Here is an 18,277-nt window from a genome sequence, read left to right on the forward strand (position 1 = left end):
CGCACCTCATCCACGCGTATATTACCATGGGAAACATACACCGATGGGTTCTTTTGGGTCACTTGCAGCCCAAAGGCTCGATTGCATCCAAATGATGGGGCAACGCCATTTCGTGTTCGGGCGTCCTGGTCGAGGGGCATAATTTTCTGGGAACAAGGCGCCATGGCCATTGTGGGCATGCTTCAATGTTCGGACCACTGGTTGGATGGGCGAAAGTCACAATATATTTGAAGTTACCGACGAAAGTCAGACCATCGAACAACTTTCAGTTGCTTGCAGTTGCAAATCAAGTATCAATGATGCCAACAACACAAAGTAGGAAGCAATAACTTTGACTCAGGCATCAGCGCTTCTGAGTGCGAGTAACTCCATCCGTTCTTGACTCTTGGAACGTCCCAGCCTATCAACTGTCGCTTTTCTGTGACTGTGTAGTGTGGGACTGAACGCTGACTTCTCTTGACAGTGGTTTCTCTCTAGTGTCCCCAACAGACAGATACTCTCCTCTAACATCCGATGCTTGAACTCGATGTCCACCGCGCGCAGCGTACGAAGGAAATGATTACTAGATGTATATAGCACTTGCTTTCGTTTACGATCTTGGCATATTACTACAGCTCTTTGATCCTCTATCACACAAACTATCCTGGAAAATTCGTTAGCACTGGACTTGAGTACCTACGCACTCACCACATTTCATGCAAGCAGTTGATATCAACTAGATTCATTTCGGAGGTTCTCCTATACTTTCTCTATTTTTTTTTTGTTTTGAATGTGGTTGTACCGCAATTTTTTAATAAATGTTTTTCTTTTCTTTTGAAGTTTTGCAGACCCCACGCACGGGCAACGGACGCGGCCTGAGTGTTAGTCAAGAAGTCTAATACAACCCAACTTCTAACGACGTCTTGCAGCAGTGATGCGTGCAATCAGCGTAGTGCAGAAATGTCTTGATTGATGATCTCTCTAGCTCTCCTCTCGTCTGCTGCTTTCGTCAAGCCTTTAGAGGCTGTGTTGACGACAAGCGCAACTGCTTCCCTCAAGGGTGATACCAGCTGCTACTTCCCTCAACAGGGGTAAGCGGGGAAACCCCGTTTCAAGCAGAATCACCTCCTTGTGGGTACCTACTGCTACCAGGCTTGGTTGTGGCACTTTTGGCCAGTGTTCTTCTTGGTTCTGGTGACGCAAGGAGTGTAAGGGATCTTTCTCTCTTCTTGCCAACCTGGTTCTTACAGGGGCTTCCAGCTGTTGTTGGTATATAGAGATATAGGTGATATAAGGATAATTGGAGTTTTATCGGGATAGCCGGTATGTCCGCGTGGTGGGTGCTTATGTGTTTTTTTAGATTGTGTTCTTGTGTGTATTGATTCCTTTTCGCAATAGGGGCATTTAACCTTCTCGTTTTCTGGTGGAGGTGGTCGACCTTCTTTCTCGGCTAGTCGGATCTGATCTGATAACCGTATGTTGAGCAAAAATACCCTCGGTGTGGGCGGGCGCGGCCGTCCTTCCGGCGCGAGCGCCTTCTTCTGCCGAGTGAGCTTGACCGAAAGCGAGGGCGGCTATGTCGACATCTGTCCATTGGGCGTCTCGCTTCAATTGGTCATCTTGTTGGACAGGATATCCGGTCCATTCCTTATACCACGCAACGTACGGACTAATGGTGCCTGGGAGAGCTTGGATGGTCCAAGTCTGTTGGGTGGTGTTGATGGCATAGAAATTGCCTCTTTCTTGGTTGAATTTAAAACCAACCAGCCGGACAACCACATATGATGCCTGGGCCTGGCTGGGCCTTTGCTTTGAAGGAGGTGGCACAGTAGAGGTACCTCCATTAGTACCACTAATAGGAGTGGTCCACAAGAGTTCGCCAATGACAACGACAAGCTCATCAGCGGGAGCTCCGCTGATTTCCAGGTGTTTCTTCCCAGGGGCTTGGAGAGGAATGACTCCTTGTAGAGCCTCAGTTTGGGTATCCACCTATGTTTGTGCAGTACAGCATGGGCGGGCAGTATCTGAGGATGAGGGGAAAGTGTGGAGTGTGCCACTGAGCTCCTTCCTCTTTATAACCAGTCGTCCTTTCAGTGACCTTTCGGGATTTGGGGGGTCGATTGCCTGTCTTTTCTCATACATCTCAGTGCCGATTAACACGAAGAAATTTATCAGACGAAAGGTCACGTCCGCAAACTTCATTTTTCAACGCGTCGCACTTCTAATTCTAACCTCAATTCTCGCTCGATTTCTTCGGAAAATCTAATGTCAATATGTCATTCCCTAGCGTCTTGATCCTTCCGACTGTTTTGGAACCTTACCTATTTGTTATCTGTTGTCTTTTCTTCATGACTGACATGCAGCACCCTTCTTTCCATCCATCTTCTCTTCCACATCCGTCATTCTTCTTGAATGCCATGCAGCCAACCCCACCACCGAGCTGTTTGGCTGAATCCGACAATTCAACCCTATTCGATGCTCCCATCCCGTTGACATTCAAGGACAAGAACAGGAAGCACGAAAGCATAAAAAACAGAGCCAGAGAAGCACCAGAAGGAGAATCCATGCTTTTCCAGTCTCGCCATGGATCCGCATGGGTGCTCTATAAGACCCTTCCTAATTGTCTCAATTCCTCTTTCACTTCCTTCCTTCAAGCAACACACTTTCGAGGTGCCTTCATGCCGGGGTCACGCGCCAGGGCGGACGGGTTGAGCGGGAGACCGTCGGACTCCAAGCGGGAACGCATGACCGTGAGGAAGGCCGTAGCAGTACGACGAAGGAGACAAACTCTCTGCTGATGATTATTGGGGTTTCTGGCAGAAATAAGGGCAACGGCCGCGGCCTGAACGGCGTTGCGAGCGTTGCAGAGACCGAGAGGAGTATCCAGCATGTACTTGTTTTTGGTGAGAGGGCAGATGGAGGTCCAATGCTTGATTACTGCGTAGTGCGCGGTAATGATCGCAACATTGCCCGTGTTGGGGTGATTGCGGCGCTGTACATACGAAGTCCTGCATCAGGTCACCGAATGTCTTCTGGACCCCTCCCCCCCCCCCCACTCCTCTTCACCTTCAGAAACAACGAGCTGAGAACCTGTCTTTCCTACTCACACAAGGAACCATTCAGTCAAGAGAGGGAGTGTCAGAAAGGAATCCATCATCCAACTCCACGGATCCCCTCCTGAGGCCACTGGTTTGCCACTACCAGCAGAAGCAGCATCAACAGTACCCTCGCCATCAAGAAATTCCTCAATGTCAGGAAAGTCGCTCTCCTCAGACGAAGAAATGACCATGGGATCCCCTTTTCCCCCAGAGCCATGAGTGTTGGCAACAGGATCCATTCTGCGAGAAGGAGTCTTGAACGGACTACCAACAACAGCTGGCCGCGGATCCGCGTCCGAATGTCTTCTGAACTAGCGTTTTCATCCGGAGATCGTCCCCCTCCATCATCTGGCTGTGATATTCGAACCAGACCCGAATATCAAGGTCTGGGAAGAATTCCCGAGTTCAGTAAAGGTCTGGACGACCAGATTGGGTGGTAGGATGAGTATATTGGAGTATGCTCGAATAAACTGTTGTTGAGCATGTTACCAACTGCGGATTTTCAGAAACCGACAAGATGATGTCTCTCTTCTTCGTTTTATCGTGCTTCTTCTTGGCCATGGTGTCAGCGGCAACCGGGAGTGACAGAACGGTCCCGCCTCCCACGTCGTTCCCCTCAGTTGCAAATATCTTGGTTGATGGAGACAAGTCGGTTACTCTCAAAGTGACAACTGTCACCTGTATCAGCGCCAAGAACTCTACCACGGTGGTGCCTATCTTGACTCTGTCGATCGTGGTGGTTGAAGAAATCGCCCAAGAGTCTGTTGCTGTCCTCACCGTTCCAGTTTCCCCTGCCTCAGAGACTACGAGCGTACACACGCCGTCGGTAAGTACAATTCCAATCCCGGTTTTAGCAACCGCAGGTGCTTCTGGCCTCTGAGCTAGCTGACAATGAAGATAGCCATGTCTTGAGAGCCGAACAGGGAAGCAGAAGGATGCCGAATTGTTCCGTGTCCAAAAGGCAAGGTAGATGTCTTCTTGATTTTTAGGGGTAGAAGTCAGGCGCAGAAGGAGTTGGTGTTTACCGTTTGCGAGGACTCGCAGTGGATGGAGCCAAGGGCCGAGTACCTAGACTCCGACGGCGGCCAGCCTTCATGCATGGCAGTCTGGTTAAAAACCCGGAGATTTTGCCGCCAGTCGACGGGTTGGTGATGGTTTTGTGGGCGGCGTCGCAATCGCCGCTTTGGACGTGGATTCTAGACATGTGCCAAACCAAACCGCTCGCTAGCAGACGGGTCCTTGTTGTAGTGAACCATCCATGGATGCAATTGCAAGTACACTCTATGCATCTCCCCCATTGGATTTTGGTTGCCCCCTTCTAGCCACGTTGATTATCAGTCGTATCTAACATCCAATAGAGCACTACGCACCATCCTAGCAAAGGCAAGCTTCGTCGTTGAAACCATCATGGTCAGTGGGAGCTGGAGTTTTGAACTTGGCTCGGGCGCGGGGTTCCCGCCTCGCTTGTTGGCTGTCCGTTTCTTACGAGCTGAGTTCGCGTTGGGTATATGGCATCCTGCTTAAGGGCGTACAGTGAGCAGAGGCCATCTTTGGGGTTGGCCAAGACGTGCAACTTGGTTCTGTCTATTTCCAGTTCGCTGCATCAGATCTCTGATAGAGGCAACAAAGGGTCGGTTCCGTAAGCCGGGCCTCCGTTTTTTTCAAAGATGAACGGGCGGCTCCTTCGTTACACATGTACCTGCCGGCCTCTTCGATGGACATCAACTATTGACTCGTAAAGAACTTGTGGGCCGACATCGAAAACCTCCCGCGACTTTACCGCTGCATAGCCGTCTTAACGACGAGTTCATCTGGTTACATACCATTGACTATGACAATCCTTATTGGCACATTGTCTCCTTAAATACCTATTGTAAACTTTGACAACACTATTCTTTACTCTTCCGAAGTGGTTTGGCAATATGAAACCTCTTTCTGCGTTTTATATGCTTCATCTATTCCCTCATCCCATCTCTCACATAGAGCACATCACAATCAGGATGGGTCTGTTCCTTCAGCATAAGAAGGGGGTCTCTCCCTTCTCCAACCTTCCTCCACTTCTCCTTCTTTCTCCTGTCCCATCGCCCTCGCCACGCCGTCACTTTGTCTCGCTCGCCGCTTTCCATGAGTAACGAAATACAGTTTCTTTCCTGTATTTTCCCATCATTTGCGTTCAACGGTAACCACGTCTCTCGCTACTGTTTTCAAGTTTCCGGCAATCTTCGTTGAGGATTGAGGATTCTCCCCGCGCAAAACTGACTCTTTCCCACCCTGTACTATTCAGGATAACCCCTCTTCTCTCTGCCATCACCATAATTCACTAGCTCTACTCTTTACTCCAATATTGCGAGCCCCAACCAGCCTCCTTCAAACATATCTCGACGTAAGAAAGTCGCTTTTGTGTCCCCTTTCCTTACATTCTTCGTTCCCTCGCAACTCGTCTTTCTAACTCTTGAATAGCATCACGCACCAACGCAGACACTTTACTTCGGGGTCAGCAAACATGCCTTCCAGGACGAGGAAGAAGGAAAAACAGAGAGCGAAGCAGATCCCAAAGCAGGAGGGAATGAAGCACCTTCAACAGCAAGAAAGTACCCCGACTGCTCCTACCCCCTTTTCCCCCTCCTCCCCAGCAGCCCACCCATTCGACCCCACACAATTGCATCGTCGCCAGGTTCACACCACCCTACTTCAAATCAAGAACCTCTACACTGGGGTTAACAGCACAGACACAACCCAAGCCCTCCTCTCCTTCCTCAACTCCCTCGCTCGCTTCCCCGACACCCTCCCCTGCTCCCACGGCGGCGAGCACAGCAGCAGTTACCGCCACACCTGGCCTCACAATCCACTAGAGGACATGAGAGAAGAAGGCGAGGAAATCTCGTACTGGATCCACTATCTCGACTTGATCAAGCAGTGGGTAAGTATCACCAAGGCGGAGCTGGCTGCTCTGGATGATGATGATGATGAGAAGAAGTCAGCAGATACCGACAAGGTATTGCGCGGAGGGTACCTGGGAGGTGTAAGGCAGCAACATAAAGATCGAGACTTGGCTGTATCTATTTTCTGGAGTAACTTTGGCCCTGTTCCTCCTTTGATTCCGTGCTGTAAGGTATGTTGTGACCGATGTCCTATCGGAGGGATACAGAAGCTGAGAAGGCGGGAGGCGCAGTCGTGGATGAAGTACTATGATGCGATTTTGGGAAGGATGATGGAGATGCAGAGGGGGGAGGCGGTGGTAGATGGGCGGGTGCAAAGTGGAAAGGAGGATCGGAAGCGGGAGCTTGAAGAACGTTGTCTTGGGAAGCGGAAAGAGGAATCTGCGGGTGATGATTGTCTTGGTCCGGAGATCGAGCAGGGGGTCATTGACATGGCTTTGGCTGATCCTGATGATGCTGATGACGATCAGTTTGAGTGCTGCCAGCCGATGATCAACCAGTTTCTTGGGCTGAATGGTGAAGCCCAACAGCTCACGAAAGAGTGTACAAAGGGATCTACGGGCTCACGGCCGAACAACGAAGCGCAGGAGCCCGAAGAGAAGCCTGACGTCAGGCTCAGCCTCGACATCTGCCGCCATTTGTTCAAGCAACTGGTTCCACCCGATCTCGACGAGGAGGAACACGAAATGGCGACTGAACCTTGCCGGCTGGCCTTCAATCAGATCATCGTGACCAACGCCGACGCCAGGCAACTGACCAAGGACTGCATCGATGGGATCGGAGGTTTGCTGGATGAACTTCAATCTGAAGCCGAAGCGCTGCGGGTCGGTTGGACCAAGCAAGATGCGGTTGAGGATGGTGTGGGTGAGGATGAGGATGAAGACCACCATGCCACCAGCTACAACTGGATGAAGGACCTGATGTCCGCGGACAAAACCGAAGGTGAGGATGGAGAGATTCCGGCGGGGCTCTCCGAGTTTTGGAGGTATTCCAAGGCTTATTTTCATCTTTACCTGTAAGCTAGTGGCTTACGAGGAGGTTATGGTGCACAATCAGTGTTGTGCTTGTGGTTTGTTGATAGGGTGATATCAAGGATATCATCACTGCAAGGCTGAAGGAGAAAGATATGCGATGGAAGTGGTTGTTTGCCAACCTCGTGGTTACATCGCACTGCCATCTTTTCTTTTCTTTTCTTTTCTTTTCTCTTCTTTTCTTTTCCTTTTCTTCTCTTTTCCTTTTCTTTCCTTGTTCTCCTTTCCTTTGTTTTTTTGTTTGTATCTTTCCCTTTATTAGGATTTTCCTTTTTTTTCTTCTTTTTTTAAAGGAAAAAAAGAAATTTCCGCCGTAGGACCTGGTTCGCTTGGTCGAGACTATGATCCCCAGACTTGCCCACAAGTTAATAACCCCAAAACATCTAGTATGGTGACAGAAACGCGTATAATTCGTGGTGAAACGCATATCGTGCGTCAATAACTGCGTATCTTTCTTCAACATACCCATATGCATCATCATGAAAGGCGTACGATCCACTGAGAAATACATATAGCTCTTCAAGGATCGCGTATACTTCTCAAGGCAATGCTTCCGAGTCCCACCTGGGATGCCCCCAGATCTTCTGGGAGGCAAAAGCGGATTTTACCATCAGTGTGGTGAGACTCGTGTGGAGTCCTGTGTCATTGTCAGCTGCGAGTGAAATAGTACTTGATGAGAATATACCGTTCATCCGCAATTAAGGCGTGAACAAGACGCTACATCCCGTCCGGACACAATAGGTGAAACAACTGATATACACTAAATGGTATTCGTAACTCGTAAAAAATCGCTTGACCAAGATCCCAACCAAATCCCAAAACCACCATTACTTTTCGTCATATTTTATACACATTCACCTCCCCACCACTTATTGACCTAAGCAAGCCTAAGCAAGCTCAGCAGCGGCACCACTGATAGCCAACTTGCCCGTCTCCTTAACCTTGGTCTGGAACACCACCTTGTTACCCTCCTTCCACATCTCCGTCACCAGCGTCTGGCCAGGGTTGACGGTACCCGCAAACCTGACCTTGATGTTCTTGAACTTGCCGTACTTCTCATAAACGGCCTTGCCAGCAATACCGAACGAGCAGAGACCGTGAAGGATAGGGACCTTGAAGCCGCCCACCTTGGCAAAAGCAGGATCGACGTGGAGGGGGTTGTAGTCGCCGCTGAGACGGTAGATGGCAGCCTGCTCTTCAGTGGTCTGGACCTCAACAACGGCGTCAGGCGAGCGAGCGGGAGGCTTGTTGGCGGCGGTGGAAGCGCCACGGTCGGCGGGCTTCTTCTGACCGCCAAAGCCACCGCAGCCACGGAGGAAGACGGTCATCTCGTTGTAGAAGAGCTCCTCGCCGGTTTCGGCGTTGAAGGTGGTGATTCCTTGCTTGACGATGGCGGCGGAGCCCTTGTCGACGACCTCGAGGAGCTTGCCCTTGGAGACGAGACGGCCCGAGGTGGGGATAGGGTACTTGCGGACCTCGAGGTATTGTTCGCCGTGGAGGAGCATCATGGGGGAGAAGTTGGGAACGATGTCGTCGAAAGAGAAGGGCATCTCGGTGTTGAAGGGAGGGATGACACCGAAGGTGGGAACGACCTCGAAGTCCTCGTTGCCCTCGAAGATGTACTTGATGTCGGTGCGCTTGGCGCCGATGCCAAGGTTGTAGAGGCAGACGTCACGCTCGGTGAAGGTGTACTCGGTGCCCTTACCTTCGACGCCGGTGAACTTCTTGATGGCAGCAAGGTGCTCGTTCTCGGCAGCGCCAGACTACAGGAGAAAAAGATGAGTCGTTAACAATTATCCAAGTATTCTACACTAGGTATGTATGGCTATTATACATGGGGGAACGGGAAAATACATGACATTCTTTCGTGGCAGCAGGAAGAAGGGAATCATACCTTGCCCTCGCCGACACGGTTTTCCATGTTGGCCATGATCTTCTCAATGCTGTCGGAGGCCTTCTCGGGGTGGTCGGCACGGGAGTCGAAGGTGACGATATCGTTCCAGTGCTTGACGACCTCCTCGGGGGTAAGAGGAACGTCGACGGGAAAGCCGTGGCCGCCAGAGCGCTGCCACCTGGTCTGGCCGCACCAACCGGAGCCGACCTCGTAGAGACCACCAGTGGGCTTCTTGGGAACCTTGTCGCTGCAGAGGGCAAGGACAAGGGGAGCGACGTAGTCGGGCTTGAAAGCCTGGACGAGCTCCTCGGGAAGGATGGTCTTGGTCATGGCAGTACCAGCGTTGGGAGCAATGGTGTTGACATAGATGTTGTACTTGGCACCCTCGAGAGCAATGGCGCGGGAGAAGCCAAGAATGGCGCATTTCTACACAAGTTAGCTAGAATTCATTGGGCATCCAAAGGACAAGAACTTACGGCAGCAGAGTAGTTGGCCTGGCCAAAGTTACCATAGATACCAGAGGTAGAGGTGGTGTTAAGAACACGGCCATACTTTTGCTTAAGGAAGTAGGGCCAAGCAGCCTTGGTGACCTTGTAGGTACCGCGGGCGTGAACGTTCATGACGGGATCCCAGAGGCTGTCATCCATGTTGTGGAAAGCCTTGTCACGGAGAATGCCGGCGTTGTTGACAACGATATCGACGCGGCCAAAGGCATCAATGGCGGCCTTGACAACGGCATCACCGTCCTCAGCGGAGAACTTGGCGCCAACAGCCTTGCCACCCATCTTCTTGATCTCGTTAACGACATCGTCAGGGTTGACAAGGTCGTTAACAACAACGGAGGCTCCAGCCCTGGCGAAAGCCAAGCAGTAGGCGCGGCCGATACCAGCACCGCCGCCAGTGACGAGGGCAACACGGCCCTTGAAGTCCACCTTCTCACCGGGGTCGTTGGGGCCGAGCTTGAGGGACTCCTCGAGGAGGGCAAGGAAGTCGTTGGGACCGGTAGGGTACTGGGGGTTGGAAAAGTCGGTGACCTGATCCCACTTCTTGATGATGGCGCCAGGGGTGTAGCTCTCGTCGGCCTTGAGGAGAAGACCAGAAGAGCGCTCCCAACGGAGCTTGGCGACGTGACCACCACCAACCTCAAAGATGGAGCCAGTCTCACTGGTGTTGTTCTTGTGGACAAGGACGGCAACGAGGGGAACAACCCACTCAGGCTTCATCAGGGCAAGAAGGTCAGGGGGCATAACGGTCTCAGTCATACGGCTGGCAGCGATAGGAGCAATGACGTTGGAGATGATGTTGTACTTGAGGCCCTCCTTGGCGAGGGTCTCGGTGAAACCAACCATGCCGAGCTTGGCGGCCGAGTAATTGGCCTGGCCGAAGTTGCCGAAGAGACCGGCGGCAGAGGCGGTGTTGATGACGCGACCGAACTTTTGCTTGCGGAAGTAGGGCCAGGCGGCGCGGGCCGTCTTGTAGGAGCCCTTGACGTGAACCTTGAAGATGAGGTCCCAGTCCTCGTCCTTCATGTTCTTGAAGGAGATGTCGCGGAGGATACCGGCGTTGTTGATGAGGATATCGATGCGGCCGAACTCCTTGATGGCGGTCTCGATGATCTTGTCGCCGTTCTCGACGCTGTCGTAGTTGGCGACGGCCTTGCCGCCAGCGGCCTTGATCTCGTTGACAACCACATCGGCAGCCTGTTGAGAACTCGTTAGCATGTGATTGGTGATTGACAGCCAGTGGCGGCGATGGCGAGTTGAGTAGGGGAAATGGTTACCTTGGTAGAGTTGCCCTCGCCCTTGAAGGAAGCACCGAGATCGTTGACGACAACGGAAGCACCGCGCGAGCCGAAGAAGAGGCAGTAGGCCTTACCAAGACCACCGCCGGCGCCGGTGACAACGACGACCTGGCCGTCAAACCTCAATTGCTCAGCCATGTTGAATGTGGGTGGGGTATGTGTATGTGGTGGAAGACCGTGGTGCTAGAAACAAACGACAAACAACAACAAAGAAAAGGCAGATTCGCACAACACCTCTGGGTATAGTAAGCACTGAGTATAGAGCAAATAATATTTAAGAGAAGAAGGGGATGGGACGAAGAGGAGGAAGGGAGGATGGAACGGAATGTGGTGGTGAAGATGCGCTGGCTGGTCCCGGCACTTAATAGGAATAACTGGATCCCGTCATGGTCGACCGACCTTGACGTCCATCGGGTCGGCAAGTGGACAGGCTGCCCTGTTGCCGTGGGGGAAGCGAGGTGCTGCCAGGCGCTGTAAGCTGAGCCGAGGCAGAACGGCATGTCCACAGATGCAGCCGTGTCAGCCAATGGGATGCCTCGACGACGCTCCACACTGTGGTTTTGCCGAGAGCGGGGTGTTCATGCCCTTCCCCTGTTCTTCCCCATTCGGTTCTTGCACGTCTCAACATCACATGCAACTCTTCTGCCCGTACACCACTGGCAGTGTAACCAGGCCGGGGAAAGTATCCTTCCGGTGAGTCGCGTCGCGTCTCACAAACTTTCACAAGATCGCCGTGCTCCGAGGAACAAAATGGGGATACAGTACATGTCGTATTGAGTCAAGCTGGACATTGGAAGTCGCCAGGTCGTCCCCGACTTCATTTTGGAGCAGCACCAGCGGGTGAATAAGTGTTTAGAATTTTCCGAAAGCCATCTTGACATGAAGGCTGTACTCAGTTGCAGCGATATGACTCGGTATGGCTGGGCTGAGGAACTGAATCAAACTCCCAGAGTCGCGATGCAGATGATGACGCTGGCTGAGTAGACGCCAAACGAACATTCAAACGATGCGGAGCAGCTCGGTTTCAGGCAATGTATGTGCCTTTGGCGACGGATCCTTGGCCTGGGCAGTCACATGAATTGCATCGATGTGGATGGACGCACCCGAACATTGATATCAGGCGACCAAGTCCAGCTCTTCCCGTTTTCTGGGTGAAAAAAAGGTGATTCACCGAAGAAATGTCCTCTTGAGTTTCATTCGAGCCTCAGCTCTTCATCTTCTCCAAGTGGACCCAGTTCCCCAAAACCGATCCCCAAAAGGACGTACTGCCCCAAATAAAAATTACAACAACATACAATGCCCTCCTCAAAGCCCTGTGTATTATCAGCCTTGCCTTTCGCAACAGTTCCTCCACCAGAGCAAGTCGTTGTAAGGACAGGATCAAAGTGTCGGCACCTCTTCCCATCTCCGGCTCCGGATTAGGAATCAACGGCACGGGATCTAAAACGCGGAGACGGGGCCCCATGTTTACCCCCACACACGTTCATTACCCCACAGCACTTTCAACCGCACCAATGTCGTCATTCACCGTTTACCGCGAGCCTCATCGATATTGACCATCGTTCTTACACCACTTTCACAACAGAAATAAAAGGTAAAAAAAAAAAGTGTGGTCGCTCTGTCCAATCAATAAATAACCAAAAGAAAAAAAAAGAACAAAAGACAAGCCGCCAAAATGATGGACACAATAGACTCCATCTCCTCCCAACCCACCGCCGCCGCCACCTCCACGTCTACCTCCACATCCTCCAGCTCGGGCGTCAACCCGACCCCCTCACCCCAATCCCGCATCATAGACGACAAATCCCCGCTCTGCATCCCCTTCATCCTCTCCAAGATCGCCGAGTACAACGCCCTGCACGCAAACGAAGCGAACCCGCGTCCTTTCATCATCGGACTGAACGGCGTCCAGGGAGTAGGCAAGACGACGCTGGTCAAAGCCCTGGCCGAGACATTGCAGGAGAGGGAAGGACTGAATACGCTGGTTGTGTCGATTGACGATTTTTATCTGACGCATGAGGAACAACTGAAATTGGCGGAGGAGAATAGTGATAACGCGTTGGTGCAGTATCGGGGGGAACCTGGTGAGTTTTTGGAATTTTCCTTCATATGTTCAATATCGGGTGAAGCTGGTGTCAGTGTGAAGACCAAGTGTCGGTCGTGCTGGGCAGAGCTGTGATGCGGTTCACCCCTGTGTCGTTTGTTTACTTTTTACCCCAACGAGACATGTGGACCCCCAGTAGAATCGTGCAGTCTTTGCGGCCTTGTCAATGGCCTCGCCTTACCCGTCTCCCCATTCAGCCTTCTCTCTATCTCTTTCTTTTCCACTTGGACTGGCTCTTCCCCTCATATTCTTCATCTCTCCCACTTAATCCCCCTCCTGCTTTACGTACTGCCCACATGCCCCTTACCCCCCTTACCCCCCTTGATCCCCTCTCTTCTTCCCTCCCCCCCGAATAGGAACTTTCCCTTCCCTCCCACACCACCCTTTCACCTCAACCTCTTAAATTACTAACCTCTCCTTTCACCATAGGAACCCACGACACCCCCCTCCTCCTCTCCTTTCTCTCCTCCATCATCTCCTCCCAACCCACGCACCTCCCCCTCTACGACAAATCCGCCCACCACGGCCTCGGCGACCGCCTCCCCGCTTCCACCTTCCCCGCCATCAACGACCCGAACCTCTCCGCCCCCCAACACCGCACCATCCGCGTTTTGCTCTTAGAAGGCTGGCTAACCGGCTTCCGCTCCCTTCCCCCCGGTACCATCTCCACCAAGTACTTGGACCTCAAATCCTACAAGACTTTATCGCACCATAAATTGGAACACCTCCTTTTCATTAACGAGCGACTGAAAGAATATGAGCCAGCGTGGGACCAGTTCGATGCCTTTATTCATATTGACGCGCAAGATTTGGAGTGGGTGTATGAGTGGCGGCTGGAGCAGGAGGAGCAGTTGCGCCGCGAAAAGGGGACGGGGATGAGCGCTGAGATGGTGCGCAAGTTTGTGGATGGGTATTTTCCTGCTTATGAGCTGTATGAGGATGGGGTTAGGCAGGGGGTTTTTAAGGGGGACGAAGAGAAGAGGGGACGGCAGTTGAGGATGGTGGTGGGGAGGGATAGAGGGGTGGTGGAGCATATGGTTATTTGAGGGATGGGAGGGATCGATGGAAAACTGGTTGTTGGTGTTACTGGTATGGTACTAGTTTGATTGATACCCGGATTGGAGGTTCGTGGCTTCCTGGGAGCGGGAGTGGTGGGTGTTTTTATAGGGTGGCGGGCACATCATCGTATAAGACGGGATATCATTCACCACCACTTCAAGACGATTCAAAGGTGCCAGCCATGATTCTGGTTTTATATCAAAACATTATGTGACGTCAATCTCGCAGTGTCTTGAGCAGAGAGTAAATAATTACCTTGGAAGAAGAGTCCACATCGACGGTAAAAGCAGACATCCACGGCCAACCCAGCCTCGAACATTACACATCCTACAAAAAGGGGGTATTTATGTTCCTGTTCCTGTTCCTTCCCGTCCCTTTCTCACACCTTTCCCATACCAAAACGCCATGCCAAAATAAAACCTACAAAGTATTAATCCCACAGGTCTGTCTATCTCGTCAAGTCAATTGACTTGCTACAATGAAACTAGCCCACCTCCTCAGCAGCAATCGATGACAACTGGAATGACTAATCCTCCAAATCCATCTCCTTCCCCTGCATCATCGTCTTTCCCTCCTCTTTCAAATTCTCCAGTGTCCGTCCAATCTTCTCAATCTTGCTCTTAACCGATCCCTGTCTCTCGGCGATCTCCACCTCAAACTCCTCCACCATCTTCCTCTTCGCCCTCCTCGCGTCCTTGATCCTCTTGACTACAGAGGTAAACTGGTCCAGGAACCAATCGCCCGCGTCGTCCCACTCGTCAATCTTCATGTGCGTAAAGAACTCGGCTTGTTGAGCCGGAGGTTTGGTCTTGTAGTGTTGGAGTTTGTCTTCAAGGGTTGCGTCCGCTGGAGGACGGTCGTCTTGTTGGAGTTTGGTGGTGGCTTGAGCTTGTTGCTTAAGGGCCTCTTCTTGCGGGTCTTCGTCAAAGGACTGAGTGAGGAGAGTGGTATAGGGCATTTGGTAGAGTTGGGCATCGTCATAGTCGAGGGTGGAAAGGCGGCGCTTTTTGGCCTGTTCTAGGATGGGTAATGGAGAGGCGACGGCGGGCTTTGGTGGTTGCTGTGGTTTCTGAACTTCCTTCTCCTTTGCCCGGCGGCTGGTGGTTCGCGCCAGAGCAATCGAGGCATCTTTGAGTTGGGGAGGGAGTGGCTGCTGGCTCGGTATCTGCGACGGGCGAAGATGGCGCGAGCCGGACGCTTTAGGTGTGACATTGCCGGGCGACGAGGCGTCGATATCAAAGCCACTGCTGCTGCTAGGGACAACAGCAGCTTGCGTGTTGTTAAAGTTGGGTGTGGGAAGCGGTGGTGCTTCGGACTCGACGGGGGTGAGGTCGTCAAAGACAGTGCTGCGCTGATGTTGGATCTCATGCTTGCGCTGGCGTTCGCGTTCGCGTCGTTCGGCCTCCTTGCGGATCCGTTCCTTCTCCCTTTCCTGTTCGCGCAGACGCTCGTGTTCACGCTCACGGCGTAGACGTTGTTCGATTCGGCTCTTCTCCAGGTCCCCGCCGGCATCCGAGGACCTCCCTGGGGATTGCATGTCTGATGTGTATCCGCCCTGGCCACCTCTTACTGATCCTGCTTTCCTCGGGTCGCGGTGGGGGAGTCGTGCGCGCTGGAAGGCCCCAAGTTGTTTGGTGGGTGTCGAGTTGAAAGCTGCGCGATCACCCTCATATTCGTCCTCGATCTTGATGGTTGGCTCCCGCTCCTTGGTGATAGCTTCGATGGTCTTGTTTAGGGCGACAGCATCGGGATCGTTGCGGCTTCGCGGGGCCTCAACCACGGTGAGGATACCACCTTCGCCGATAACAAATGGTAGGTTCTCATCGTGGTCGAGCGTGGGTCGTGCAGACTTGGGTTGTTGGGCGACGGCTGGATGTTGTGCCTGGGTGTTTGAGCGAGGAAATGCAGTGTCGCTGTAGTGGCGGCCCCGCACAAGCTGGGGGTGTTGAGCTCCGTTTACCTGGCGCTCGTGGGCACTTTCTGATCTTCCATCCCTGCTTTCATGGTCGCCAAATATGGACGCAACAGTTGAGTCCTCCCAGGCATTCGTCCGTTGGCCATTTTCGGGCGCCGAGGGTCTGCTTCGGTGCATTGGACGGGATGGGTGTCCCTGCGCAGGGAAGCTGACGGAGGAGGTAAGCTGGTGGCTGCCGCCGGGAGCAGAAGAGGTTGAATTGTTGCGATCACCTCGCGACGCGGCTGCGGCAGCTCGTTGCTCTCTGGTGGGAGGCGTGTACACAGTCGGATTGAGCAGAGAGGGCGTCACGGGTTGGTTGGGCTGTCGAGGTGGCCCTGGAATCGAGGGCATGCGAGAGGGAGGCCGTGAAATGTGGGCGCCCAATTGAGAAGGTTCTCTGGGTCGCTGTGCGGTTCTTGCCGAGGAAGCGCGCCGTACCGTATCGGCCGTTCCTTCTGTTCGGACCGCATCTCTGGCGGCGGCGGCGGGTACCGGTCCTGCGGGGCCCACCTCGGCGGCGCTCGTGCCTTCCATCTTGAAGAACCCCGACATGGAAGCGGAGGGCGTCCCCGGTCTTCTTGGTACCCCGTTTCGTGCGGTGTTGCGCTCGGTACGGTCACGGCCGTTGCGATCGGTCCGGGTCGGAGTGCCGCGCCTGTTTGGTGTGTCTGGTGTCCTTGGTGTTCCTGGTGCTCCTGGAGTTGTCGGTGTGCCTGGATCGCTGAAATTCCCGTCCTTGGTGAACATGCTCAATCCCCGCAGGGATTTCCGACTTGTAAGCGGTTTGGACGACGACGACATCATTTCTCTCTACCCCGGTGGCCTCGCTTTCGCAAGGCTGACCTGAACGTCGCAAGGAGAGCTGCTGCCGCTTCACTTGACTCGTTGTTACCTGCTGGATCGCGCTGCAATGTTACCACACTCGACAATACGTGGGCGGCACCATAAGTAGTATGGCATCAACAGCAAAACAGAGCAGACAGACCTCCTCCGGCAGAGAGACGGGACAAGATGTGAGAAATCACACACACTCACTCACACACTAACACTCACACCCTTTAGCGAAAATCAAGCCGCGGTCGGGATTATTATCTTTTTTCGCAGCCGGCCATGGGCCATGGTTCCCCATTTGCTCCCCATAGGCCGCCCCATAGAGGCCATTGGGCTCGCGCCTCTCATTCGACGATGCGGTTGGGCTGGAAGCGAGTGGACACACAATCCGACCGTCCATGGAGACTTTTCGTGCTGCGACCTGCATCAGCGGCCATGCGCGGAGGTCAGGAGCGGAGGCGGTGCGGAGGCGCCGATATACTGGACTGGCGAATGGTGTATTTCAAGGCCGTGACCCGCCCCGATTTGTCCTCACTCAGCACTAGCTCGGCGCGCTAGATTCGACATTTCCCAACCACGCGCCGTCTGTCCAGAATTTGGAAGGTGGGTGACGGCCGTACTGCAGGGTCCATCTCTCACCCGAACCTGAGCTTGTGCAGCTTGGTCCCGGTTTATTCAGTCAACTCCTTCCCCCCGTAGGCCAATTCTGACTCTGATCTCTCATCGTTGGTACTTGGCAGAAAAGTGATGTAATGGCGCTAGACAAGAAAAAGAAACAAATGGAGCTGCCTGGGCCGCCTCGGCGCTGGACTTGTCCATCTGTCTACGGTAGGTATTTGCCTCCGAAGGTTACGGCACGCTCACATATCATCTGTGGCCAACTGGAGCAAATGGTCCATCCACCAGTTTGTTGGCTGTTGGCTGTTGGATCATCAAGGTATCATGGTGTACGCAGTAGTGGTGCTCGATACCACTCCAGATCTTTGATAGCATCCAATCACACGTTGAGCGCATCTGATATTCGATCTGTTCAGGACACAAGAACGCCGCTTCACCAGTGGATAACGAAAGCCTTGCCCAACGACGGCCAGGTACCGGCGGAGTCAGTTCCAGGCCCGAACCGCAAGTCCACTTGATGAAGTCGGGATGTCCTGGCTGTCTCGGGGCAAGGCTCTCAGCCCTAAACTCTTTGAGGATCTCTAGGGGGGATAGCATGATTGATATCATCTAGTATACGAAAGGTATAGAGATCAAATGGCTATCAAAGCTGTTGAGAGAACAGTATGGATGATATGGTTCCGGTCAAAGCCAACCTTCTATCTTATATAGTGTAAATGCAAATTATGGGACGGGGCTAAAGCGGCACGCGACCTGTCATCCGGCCGAGCTACTGTACAGTGCTAACGAGGGGGGGGTGTCTTCAACTTGTCTTCACAGCGACATTGTATGATTTCCATACTATTTGTGTTCTTCAAGCCATGAAGATGGACCACGATCTTCACATTCTTCTTTTCTTGTAACCAACTCTGAAACCCCATGCCGAACGAAAGGTCCAACAAAAGCTTCAACGAGGCGAGCAAGGAC

General features: G+C 52.8%; 7 protein-coding genes across 8 annotated transcripts; 4 read left to right on the forward strand and 3 right to left on the reverse strand.

The window, feature by feature from the left end:
• Positions 1–1,383: 1,383 nt before the first annotated feature.
• On the reverse strand, positions 1,384–3,316 carry NCU08830 (hypothetical protein; the record flags this gene model as incomplete). Its single annotated transcript, XM_956948.1, has 4 exons — positions 1,384–1,968; positions 2,212–2,230; positions 2,643–2,987; positions 3,087–3,316. 4 exons carry the CDS (start codon positions 3,314–3,316, stop codon positions 1,384–1,386), a joined length of 1,179 nt encoding a protein of 392 aa, XP_962041.1.
• Positions 3,317–3,636: 320 nt separating this feature from the next.
• NCU16876 (hypothetical protein) lies at positions 3,637–4,047 on the forward strand (the record flags this gene model as incomplete). Its single annotated transcript, XM_011396133.1, has 2 exons — positions 3,637–3,903; positions 3,979–4,047. The coding sequence occupies 2 exons, from the start codon at positions 3,637–3,639 to the stop codon at positions 4,045–4,047; spliced, it is 336 nt and encodes a 111-aa protein (XP_011394435.1).
• Positions 4,048–5,580: 1,533 nt separating this feature from the next.
• NCU08829 (hypothetical protein) lies at positions 5,581–7,131 on the forward strand (the record flags this gene model as incomplete). Its single annotated transcript, XM_956947.1, has 3 exons — positions 5,581–5,997; positions 6,226–7,031; positions 7,098–7,131. The coding sequence occupies 3 exons, from the start codon at positions 5,581–5,583 to the stop codon at positions 7,129–7,131; spliced, it is 1,257 nt and encodes a 418-aa protein (XP_962040.1).
• Positions 7,132–7,676: 545 nt separating this feature from the next.
• Positions 7,677–11,165, reverse strand: fox-2 (fatty acid oxidation-2). Its single transcript, XM_956946.2, has 4 exons — positions 10,722–11,165; positions 9,418–10,641; positions 8,942–9,367; positions 7,677–8,810 (listed from the first exon to the last, which is right to left on the reverse strand). Exons 1-4 carry the CDS (start codon positions 10,878–10,880, stop codon positions 7,935–7,937), a joined length of 2,685 nt encoding a protein of 894 aa, XP_962039.1. The 5' UTR covers positions 10,881–11,165; the 3' UTR covers positions 7,677–7,934.
• Positions 11,166–12,252: 1,087 nt separating this feature from the next.
• Positions 12,253–14,147, forward strand: NCU08827. Of its 2 annotated transcripts, XM_011396016.1 has the most exons (3): positions 12,253–12,336; positions 12,397–12,826; positions 13,276–14,105. In XM_011396016.1, exons 2-3 carry the CDS (start codon positions 12,418–12,420, stop codon positions 13,890–13,892), a joined length of 1,026 nt encoding a protein of 341 aa, XP_011394318.1. In that variant the 5' UTR covers positions 12,253–12,336; positions 12,397–12,417; the 3' UTR covers positions 13,893–14,105. The 2 variants fall into 2 exon arrangements, with proteins under 2 accessions (XP_011394318.1, XP_011394317.1); XM_011396015.1 differs by lacking the exon at positions 12,253–12,336 and having other exon boundaries at positions 12,339–12,826; positions 13,276–14,147.
• On the reverse strand, positions 14,081–17,069 carry NCU08826 (hypothetical protein). Its single transcript, XM_956944.2, has one exon. It carries the CDS (start codon positions 16,664–16,666, stop codon positions 14,432–14,434), a length of 2,235 nt encoding a protein of 744 aa, XP_962037.2. The 5' UTR covers positions 16,667–17,069; the 3' UTR covers positions 14,081–14,431.
• Positions 17,070–17,317: 248 nt separating this feature from the next.
• On the forward strand, positions 17,318–18,077 carry NCU16877 (hypothetical protein). Its single transcript, XM_011396134.1, has 2 exons — positions 17,318–17,521; positions 17,728–18,077. The coding sequence occupies exons 1-2, from the start codon at positions 17,446–17,448 to the stop codon at positions 17,922–17,924; spliced, it is 273 nt and encodes a 90-aa protein (XP_011394436.1). The 5' UTR covers positions 17,318–17,445; the 3' UTR covers positions 17,925–18,077.
• The last annotated feature ends 200 nt before the right edge of the window (positions 18,078–18,277 follow it).

This window comes from Neurospora crassa, linkage group IV (genome assembly GCF_000182925.2).
Source record: "Neurospora crassa OR74A linkage group IV, whole genome shotgun sequence".
NCBI lineage: Eukaryota > Fungi > Ascomycota > Sordariomycetes > Sordariales > Sordariaceae > Neurospora > Neurospora crassa.